Genomic DNA, 10,186 nt, shown 5'->3' on the forward strand with positions numbered 1-10,186 from the left:
GTGTTTTCATGCATGAAACCTCTGTGGAAGCAGTTTCAAGTAAGAGAAAGGAATAATTCAGCGTTTTAGGTTACAACTGCTGTGCTGGTAAACCAAAGAGAGGTTACCCAGAGCCGCCATCCTGCTGCTATTTCCTACTGTGTTTTTCATCACCTGTAGTAACTCTGCCGTTGCCTTTCCCTCTGATTTCCCTTTTCCTTCTCCGTCTTCCATCCCTTGCTATTGGACTCCATAAGACTTTGTTCCAGATCAGTCAGATAGTATTTGCAGCAGAGACATTTTCAAAGCAAAAATAGTACTGCATGCTCAGAGCTGCTCCGGTTCATCGCAGGACAGGTCTTTCTGTGTCATTCACTTCTACGTGGGGAAAACTTGATTAAAGGTTGCTGCTTTGAGTGGGAATTTGTGGCACTGAGAGTTCAGTAGAGGCAGGTGAGATTTGAAAGTGACACTGCTCAGCAAAAGCACACTTCAGGATTCTGTCTGGTCCTTGTCCTGCTGGGTCACACATTAGAAATAAATAAACAGGGCTATTTTTTTTACTCTTGTGAATGTGAGCTTGATTTCCAGTGACTTGAGAAAGCTTTGCCCAGAACTGGTTTTATTTGAGGATAGCCAGCCCAAACCTGAGAGTGATGTGAGTTTAGCTCTGAGCAGTAAAGGCAGGATTGATATTGGAGCGCTGGTTCTTGCCCATCACTGATGAATAGTTAGGTTTGTCCTCTGGCTGCAGGCCTCCCCCAGAACATCGCCTTGGAGTGCAGGCAGAACCATCCCATGCCTGTTGCCACCACTGATAAGCAGCAGCAGAACAAATTGTGCCTGGCTTTGCTGCTTCCAGGTCAGCATATCCAGCTGTGTGCTTGGGGAGAGGTTCTGCCCTTAAAGACTTCAGGAGCAGAGACTGTCTGTGTATTGGTGCTTGTGCTTGGCATGTTCGAGTTACCGGCAGGAGCTTTTGAAGTCACCATGCCAGCTCTGTTTAGGATATGTTTAAAACAAATCGTATTTGATTGGTACAAGAAAGAAAATAGACTAACAAAAGCCCCGAGACAAATAAAACCTTCCCATTGTAGTCCTCAGCATTCATCAAAAGGAAACAATCCCCTGAAACGTAATTAATTTGCAGTATGTAGAGTCCTGCTAGCATTTGCTGTTGTTGCACTCATTAACCTTCCTGCATCCCTCCCCCCGGTGCCATCAGGCCTCGCTGCAGCCAGCCTGCATTGCCTGTCCTGAAAGCAGAGGCCGAATCATAGAATTGTTTGGGTTGAAAGGGACCTTTAAAAGCCATCCCTCTGACTCCTCTGCAACGAACAGGGATGTGTACAACTCGATCAGTTGGCTCAGAGTCCGGCCCAAAAGGAGGTCAGATGCCTACAAGTGATAAATCAGAGTACAAAACATTAACAGTGAAGCAGTGTTGGAGGGAATAACCCTTAAGTCCTCTATTTTTCTTCTGAAGAAAAGAAGAACGCGCTTCGCAGAGGGAGACAATTCCGTCCTTTCTGCCATCTGGCTGTTGGCTTTAACCAAGTTGTCTTTGTGTGTTTGGAGGGGATGTGCTTGAGGTCTGTCACACGTGGAACTGCTCTTGTGTCAAAGCAGATGCAAACGGCCCCAGTCTCAGGTGAGCATTGCACTGCCAGCAGCTGTGTGAGTTGGGTTTGTAGCAGCAGTAGGTTTATCTTCCAGCACCAACCATTCAGCTCCTGCACAAACAGGCAGCAGCCCGCAAGCAGTGCCTGCTTGCCCTGGCACACAAATGCAATTCTTTCTGCATTACAGGAAGCCATCTGTGCACCCCAGTGAGGCGATAGAGCTCCTGGGTGCCCCATGCTGTGCTGGTGGTTGGTGTCACCTCAGTGCTGGTGCAGGGACAGACTGCACTGTAGGTCCCACTTGGCTGATGTCTCCTTTTGCCTGTACCAAGATTAGTCAAAGCCTTAAAATATCAGATCCCAACAGGTATTACTCCAGATACATTGGCCCAAATTAATTGAGGGCAGAGTCTGTTGATGCCACACTACTGAGAAGTGTCCTCTCCACGTGAATCCAGCTGTAGGCAGCAGGGGCATGGATTGCACCAAGATTTGTGTATGAGCTCAGTCCCTGCTGGTGTTCCTTAGGGATTCCCAAGGCTTCAGGGCCTGCAGGGGAAGGAGGAGCTCCTGGACTTCAGCCTGCAGCCAGCGCAGACCTCGTGGTGCTCCTGAGCACCGGAGCGTGGCCAGGATGAGAGCAAGGTCATGGCTGGAGATATTGCTTCTCTCTGACACAAAGGCAAGTAGCAAGCAGTCTTCAGTAGGAGCTGAGTAACTTTATCAGTAATTAAGTGTCCTAATTACTACACTATTAGTGCGTTTGTTTCCTTCAGCATAAAGCAGCCTGCATGTACTGCAACAAGGCAGCAGAGCCAGCAGCTCTGGAAAGCAGAGAGCAGGGGCTGCGTCGTGCTGAGCATCCTGCAGCCTGGGAACATGGGATGGGATGGGATGGGATGGGATGGGATGGGATGGGATGCACAGGAAAGCCACCTCTGGAAGTTCTGCACCAGGAAACAGCTGTGTCAGAGCAGCTCAGCACAGAGCTGTGCTCTTGGAATTAAAATCCCAAGGTGAAATGTGCCATTGCTCAAATGCTGCTCTGCTACCCTGCTCCTCCAGGCCCCATTGCTTACAGCTTCGCACCAGTGAACCCTCAGCTCCTCCTCACCACCTCCTCAGCAGAGCTATGGGGGTGGCAGGGTGGTGTTATTCTTGGCAACACTCCGCACTCCCCTTCTCTTTTTGATGTTGAACTGCTCATTTCAGATTTTGAGTCACAATATTTCTCCAAGCAAAAAAAGAGTACAAGTTTGGAAAAAATCCAGCTTAGTCCTTCAAACTTCTTTGTGGTCTCTCCAGTTCACAGCAGAAGAAGCTCCGACCCCTGCTGGCACTGGGGCACACAGTGACACCAATTCACAGGGTCCCACCCTGACCATGGAGTGTGTGTGGAGCAGGAGGGAGTGAAGGGCTTGCGAGAAGCAAGCAGCGGGAGCAGAGCAGAAACCCCATCCCTACACTGTGGGTGTGTGGGGTTCATAGAGCTGTTAAGGTTGGAAATGACCTCTTAGGTCATTAAGTCCAACTGCCGAGCCCTGCCCATGTGCCCACCAGCCATGTCTCTCAGTGCCACATATCCACATTTCTTGGACACCTCCGGGGATGGACGGCTTGTCATGGATGGAATGAAAGGGAATATAAATGTAATTTAGACTCTTTGAGTGTTTTGTTTCCATACACAGCAGGAAGCAGAGCTCCACATCACTCTCAGCTTGGGGAATTCCTATTTGCCCCCGACTGGATGTGGCCAGGTGCTGGACCTGGGCAGCGCCTTGCTGGGTGCTGTATCTCTGCAGCCCAAACCGTGCTCCGAGCAGCTGAACAGGGGACAGGAGAATTCCTGCAAGAGCTGTGAACTGCACTACCTTTTTTTTTTCCCGACTAAAAATACTTCCAACAAAGCATCAAAGCTCCTTGAAATAGTCCATCTCCAGCAGCAGGATCCAACTTTGGGCTCCCAGCAGCCACGTGTTCCCCTTAAAGGGCAGCAGTTAGAGTGAGGCGGCTCTGGGAGCCAGAGGGAGGAGGGGTGGGCCTGAAGGACCCCGCTGTGCTCAAAGGAACGCTGCCCCAGGGGAGGTCCAGCAGTGCCCAGTGCCCCCAGCGCCTGCTCTGAGCATCCTCATAGGCAGCGCTGTGGGTGCCTGAGCTCCTCCTGCTCTCTGAGGCTGCACAGAGCATCCTGAAAGCTTTCTTTTCTCTTCGTATTCACTCCCCCCCCCCCCCCCCCACCTTTCCCCAAGCGCGTTTAATCATTCACAGGTTAGTCATATTCCTAAGAAAAGAAAACGCAGTATGACGGTGAGCGACAGCTCCTGGAGAACTGCTGCTAATTATAGCCTGGCCCCAAAAGAATACCACAGGGTTTGGGGGGGTCCACATTTGGTTGGGATCCCCGCATCCTTCATTGGTGAGCAGAGCCCTTCTGCTCATAGGAGACCCCTTAAAAACTCAGAAATCCTCCCTCACTGCTGTGCTGCGTGCGCTCATTGGGTTGGTGCTAATCATCAGTTATCACTATTAATTTCCTTAATGGTTTGCCTCTCTCCCTGCACGGCCCCAGAGCTCCCTATCACTTGGTGCACCATGGTGAAGTTGCAGCAGTTGCTGATGGGATGGCACAAAACAAGAGGAGGAGGAAAATCGTGCAAAAGCCTTTTTTTCCTAGGAAAACAGTTTTGCCCCTTGTGCATGGCTGTCCCTGTGCAGGTACCACAGGCAGAGCGCTCTGGGGGCTGCAGGTGGCCACCAAGCACCATCCCAAAGGCAGAGGGGTTTTCCCATCTCCTCGGACTGACAGCACTATAGGGTGAGGAGCTTTCTGCAGCGCTGCCAATGGGAACTCATCTGCTGCGGAGGACAGCAAACGCCCGTGGGACACAAAGGCTGCATGGCTGGGATCCCAGAGGTGCCATCAGATGGATCGTGCCCTCCTATGGCTGGGGCGGCTGCATCCTCCCTTGGGAGCACAGCTGGCGTCCCCAGATAGGACCATATATGTAAGCACAGGATGTGTCCCCACACAGGACCATGTATGCGATGCATCCCCATGTAGGGCCACAAGGGCTGCGTCCCCAGGTAGGAGTGCACATGTGATGCGCTCCTAAGCAGGACCGCGTGTGGGATGTGACACCGTGCATGCGGGGTGTCCCCGGATAGGGCCGCACACAGGCTGTGTCCCCAAGTAGAACCACGCACGTGATGTGCCCCCAGGGAAGCTTCGGGCTGGCTCAGGACCCGAAGGACACCGCGGGGCTGGTGCCTGCCCAGAGACCCACCTGCACGGGGTGATCTCTGCAGGTGAGAGCGCAGGAGGAGCTGACAGAGGGACCTGGAGGCCGCGTCCGAGCGCTGCGGGGTTTGGGGTGAGATTCCTGCCTGCTGCGGGGCTGCTCGAGGCCCCCCACCTGGCCCTCCCCACTGCCAGACCCGCACCGCGTGCTCCCCGCGGAGTCCCCCAGCCCCGGCCTCGCCCCGCACCCCGCGGATCCGGTCCGGTCTGCAGCTGAGTTTGCGGGCCGGGGGCTTTACGAAACCGGCACGGAGTGCTTGGCTGGGGGGCAGAGGCCTCCGAGACTCCCCCGCATGCGGGAGAGCGGAGTCCGCGTTCGAGAGATCCGCATCCCTTTGTGAATGACGGAGCCGGAACAACCGCGGTGCCTTTGGGATTTCTGTCCCTGCGGGGGGGCACGGACCGCACCGCGCCGGCTCAGCCCCCACCCCCAAAAGCTCCGGCGGCACAAAAGGCGGCGGCGGCCCCGACCTTGTGCCGGGGGAGGGGGTCGGGGGGGGGCGGATGCGGAGCCCCCGCGCCGCGTGCTCTGCGGAGCGGCCCGGCCTCGTTGTTATTCCGAGCACAGCGGCTCTGATTCACAGCGCTGGATCATGAATATAAGTGAAGACTTTGACGTCAGAGTTGAGATTTATCAGCAGATCCAATGGGGCAGGAATATTAAGTGCCGGTGGATGCCAGCGAGCCGCCACCGCCGCTATTGGCGACGTTCGCCGAGGAATGAGGCGTAGCACCGCGGGCTGCGGGCACCGGGAGGGGAAAACCTGAAAACGGGGGCGAGCGGCCGCTCCCCGGGCACGGAGAGAGGTACGGGCGGGGGGCGCGGGCGGGGGGGGAGGGGGGAGCAGCGGGCATCGCCCTGCGGCAGTGCGGGGAGGAGAGGGAAAAGTTGGGGCGGCCGTACCCGGCGTTGCCACGCCGCATCCCCGCGGGGGCGACCGAAAATAACGACCCGAGGGCTGCGGGGAGCGGGGGGGGGGGGGCAGGGGCGGTTCTGTGCTCGGAACGGGCGGCAGAAGGTGGCCGTGCCGCAGGGGGGGCTGCGGGGCGGCGGCGGGTGCGGGGCCGAGGGGCTGCAGCGAAGGGGGAGGGGGAAGGGTTCGGCTCTGCGCCCCGTCCCGCACCGCTGGCTCAGCGCTCCCCTCTCGCTCTCTCCCCAGCGATGCTGCACGGCCCCGCCGCCATGGGAGAGCCCTGGCAGCCGCAGTCCCAGCAGCAGCGGCTCCCGGCTCTCGGCAACGCCTCGGCCCCCAGCGCCCGGCCCTCGGCGGCGGCGGAGGAGGGGGGGGGCCCCGCGGGCACGGCGGCCCCGGGAGGCGGGGGCCCGGCGGCGGCGGTCAGCCCTTGGGACATCGCTCTGTGCGCCACGGGGACGGCGGTGGCCGGCGAGAACGCGCTGGTGCTGGCGGTGCTGTTCTACACGCCCAGCCTGCGGGCGCCCAGCTTCGTGCTGATCGGCAGCCTGGCGCTGGCCGACCTGCTGGCCGGACTGGGGCTGGTGGGCAACTTCGCCGTGCGCTACCTGCTGCGGCCGCCCAGCGAGGCGGCGGAGCTGGGGGCGGCGGGGCTGCTGCTGGCCGCCTTCTCGGCTTCGGTGTGCAGCCTGCTGGCCATCACGGTGGACCGCTACCTGTCGCTGTACAACGCGCTGACGTACCACAGCGAGCGCACGCTGGGCTTCACGTGCGGCGCGGTGCTGCTGATGTGGCTGCTGTGCCTGGGCGTGGGGCTGCTGCCTCCGCTGGGCTGGCATTGCCTGCGGGACCAGAGCGCCTGCAGCGTGCTGCGGCCCGTCACCAAGGACAACGCGGCCGTGCTGGCCGTCACCTTCCTGCTGCTCTTCGCCCTCATGATGCAGCTCTACCTGCAGATCTGCAAGATCGCCTTCCGGCACGCGCAGCAGATCGCCGTGCAGCACCAGTTCATCGCCACGGCGCAGGCCACCTCCACCCGCAAAGGGCTCTCCACGCTGTCCCTCATCCTCGGCACCTTCGCTCTCTGCTGGATCCCCTTCGCCATCTACTCGCTGGTGGCCGACTCCAGCTACCCCGCCGTGTACACGTACTCCCTGGCGCTGCCCGCCGCCTGCAACTCCCTCATCAACCCCATCATCTACGCCTTCCGCAACCCCGACATCCAGAAGTCGCTTTGGTTGGCGTGCTGCGGTTGCGGCCCCGCGCTCTCCTCCCGCCCGCGGACATCCAGCGACGTGTGAGAGCCTCCTCCTCTCTCCTCTTCCTCGTCCACCTCCCCGCGCTCCTCTCCCCTCCGCCGTCCGCGTTTCCCACCTGGAGGATCCCCCCGCCCCGGGAGAGCCAATGGGCAAAGGCGAAAATAGGGAAAAAAATAGAAAAAATAAGGGGGTGGGGGGACTTGGGGGGAGGAGAAAGAGAGAGAAAGGAATGCCGATGGTTTCCTTAGAAATGTTATTTTCGTACACATTTTATTTTTTATTTAAAAACACAAAACGCCAAAAAAAAAAAAAAAAAAAGGGGGGGGGGGGGGGGGGGGAGGGGAGTGGGAGAAGGAAAGGACGGGAGGTCGGGCACTGCGATTGTCCCATCCCGGTGTAAGGGAGGCTGACCCCGAGTACGGGGTCTCGGGGCGGGGGCCCACGGTCAGGTGATGCTCTGCTATGCAATAACGGGGGCGACTCCGGAGAAGCACAGGGAGCCGGGGGAGTGGGGCAGATTGGGCGGGGTGGGACAAAAGAACTTTAGGGAACGGCCGTTCGTTTCATAGGGGTGCTGACTGGGGAATCGTCCACTCCTTCCCCCGCCCCCGCCCCAAAAAAAGGTGGGCTGCAGGGAGGGGCTGCCCTTTCCCCGTACACGGGGAGTATCGCACCCCGATGGGATCCGGGCTGTCTGAGACCCCGCAGGGCGGCCCGCACCGCCTCCGCACAGCTCCGGCCGCTCCCGACGGCGCTGCGGTGCCCGCACGCAATGCCGCATCGCGCGGCGGCGGCGCGGAGCCGTGACCGGGCGTCCCTCGGCAGCTTCGGGCCGGGGGGGGGCACGGCGCACCGCTCCGCCGCCGCCACGGATCCGCGCCGCTCCGCTGAGTGCGGAGCCCCGGGGCTGTGCGTGGGGCTCCGTTCTCAGGGCCGCGTGCGCGAAAGCTGCGGGGGTGCGGGGTGGGGAAAGCTGCGGACGCTTGAGCTCGTTTGCTGCCTTTTGAAAGTGGCCGATCTCCGTTCTTCGTTTCCTTTTTTCAAAACCTCTGGCAACGGGCAGTCGGCACAACGTTGAATCAGCGTACACAGAGAAGTGAATATATATATTTATATAGAGATATATCGAAGTCATCTATACATGTGGACACCTTTCCCTGCTCATTGTCCCCTCCCCCAGTTGCTGTGACGGCAGCCGGGTCCCTGCAGTGTCACACCTCCCGGCACAGTCAGGTTCGGCCATTTTTGAAGCATCGTGAACACTTTTGGGATGTTTTTATACAGCCGGACCCAGAGGGCAGTGTTGGTGTCTCTGGGCGACCCATCGCTTGTTTTGTACTTTGAATGAAACGTAGCCCTGACTTACTGGCTCTGGGTACACCTCGGTGTGACAGAAATGGCATTTTCTTGGATTTCCTGCACGCATCAGTGGTGACAGGGGATGGTGAGCACAAAGCTGCAAGCAATGCAGCAGGGGACTGGCCACTGCTTTCAGCGTGCTGGCACTGAACACAGAGCCAAAGCCCCTCCAGTAGTGCCACAAATCCCCAGAAATGCTGATGGTCATAGAAGCCACTGGTGTAATTCTTGTGCTTTTCAGAGGAGTTGCCACGGGCTTTGCAGAGCACAAAGGCTTCAGCTGGCAGAGGTCAGTGTGTGTCCTCCAGACCCCTGTCCCTGCCTCATGCTGCCGCTGCACCTCTGCAAATATTTGCAAAGAGCTTCTGCTGGAGGATGCATGGCCAGGGCCTCACTTAGACTCGCATTGTTTTTGGGCTTTGTGGGACCTAGCTGGGATTGACAGCAGCAGAAGCAAGCAGAACATTGGTCTTTTCCAATGGAAGATTGGTGAGAAGTAGCCAGCAGGTTGGGTCTTTTTGGCCAGGTTCTTTCAGTGGCCAGCAGAAGTTCCTAAGGTTTCGGTCCAATTTATTCATTGTGAACTTTGCGTAATAAGAAATCATTCCTGTTCTCAGTAGGTGAAGAAGTACCTCTTTCTTGTAGAAACATCAGATGTGGGGGGGCTGGAGGGGCGTTGATCTTGATAATCATTTGTATTGACGTGTATTGACCAGCATCAGGTGTTCACATAATTGTTAACAACTAATCACACTACTTAAAATTAAGAGGAATAACTGTTTGATGCACATGGGATTTCCTTGCAACTCCTCTCTTTCGTGCTCGGCTCTTTTTTGGGGTGAGGTGGTCATGCTCACAGCTCCATCTCTACCACTTGTACCATTTCTGTTAAAAGTGCCGTTGGTTTTTGCAGCATCACCCAACAACTGCTCTTCTCCTGTTCCTGCCACCCCCAGAATGGAGTTTTCCCACCCCCATTGGGAACTTTTGCAATGCTGAGCATTGCAGAGATAAAGCAGGTTCCAGTAGAGATGACCCACACCAGAACTCTTCTGCCCTCGCCTTTGAGGGATGCAAACAAGTAGACTCCAGCTCTGAGCCCACCAATGGATTTGCCCATTGGCCAACCTATCAGTGTAGGGTACAATGACTGCGATACAGAAAATGGTCCTGAGATGAACAGAAAAATGTTGTCATGAAACTGCGTAGGACAGGATGCTGTGAAGGCTGAGGATGATGGTAGTTGCCTTTATAAGTTCTGCTTGATGTCAAGCATAACTGTCCAAATCAAGGTTGCTCCTTCCCTCTTCCTCCCTCTCTCATCATACCTGCTTCCCCAGGAAAGAGGACATTCTAGAGCAATCAGAACAGCTGATCATTCTGATGTAATTGTTCTCATTAGCCTTTTAGCTTGACCGAGAAAGGTGATCTCAAAGGAAAATGTCCAGTTACCATTCGGTCATGGTAAAACCAAGCCCCTACGATGCACTTTATGAGCGAGTGAAAACAAATCAATGCTGTTATTGCACTGTATCTCTATTGTGTATAATATTATACATTCATCTGTAAGAGTAATTTATTTTTATTACTGTAAATAAAACTGTTTAAGTGGTTTGTCAAGAGGCTATCCAAAAATGGAGGGTAAAATTAAAACGTTTGAAGACCTGGGCTCCTGCCCCAGGCATGTGCCATGCTGGTGTCTGTGTCTTCATTCAGCTGAACTGAGCCTGGTACAGGCCCACACTTTCCCCAGCA

At 56.4% G+C, this 10,186-nt stretch overlaps 1 protein-coding gene across 1 annotated transcript; it reads left to right on the plus strand.

Annotated features, from left to right (window-relative positions):
• The first annotated feature begins 5,320 nt into the window (after positions 1-5,320).
• Positions 5,321-7,367, plus strand: LOC125699951 (G-protein coupled receptor 12-like). Its single transcript, XM_048960027.1, has 2 exons — positions 5,321-5,706; positions 6,060-7,367. The coding sequence occupies exon 2, from the start codon at positions 6,062-6,064 to the stop codon at positions 7,112-7,114; it is 1,053 nt and encodes a 350-aa protein (XP_048815984.1). The 5' UTR covers positions 5,321-5,706; positions 6,060-6,061; the 3' UTR covers positions 7,115-7,367.
• Positions 7,368-10,186: the final 2,819 nt, after the last annotated feature.

This window comes from Lagopus muta, chromosome 13 (assembly GCF_023343835.1).
Source record: "Lagopus muta isolate bLagMut1 chromosome 13, bLagMut1 primary, whole genome shotgun sequence".
Taxonomy (NCBI): domain Eukaryota; kingdom Metazoa; phylum Chordata; class Aves; order Galliformes; family Phasianidae; genus Lagopus; species Lagopus muta.

Bases quoted from the DNA above. Each gene is read 5' to 3' on its own strand.
- LOC125699951 (XM_048960027.1), top strand. From the start codon at position 6,062: ATGCTGCACGGCCCCGCCGCCATGGGAGAGCCCTGGCAGCCGCAGTCC.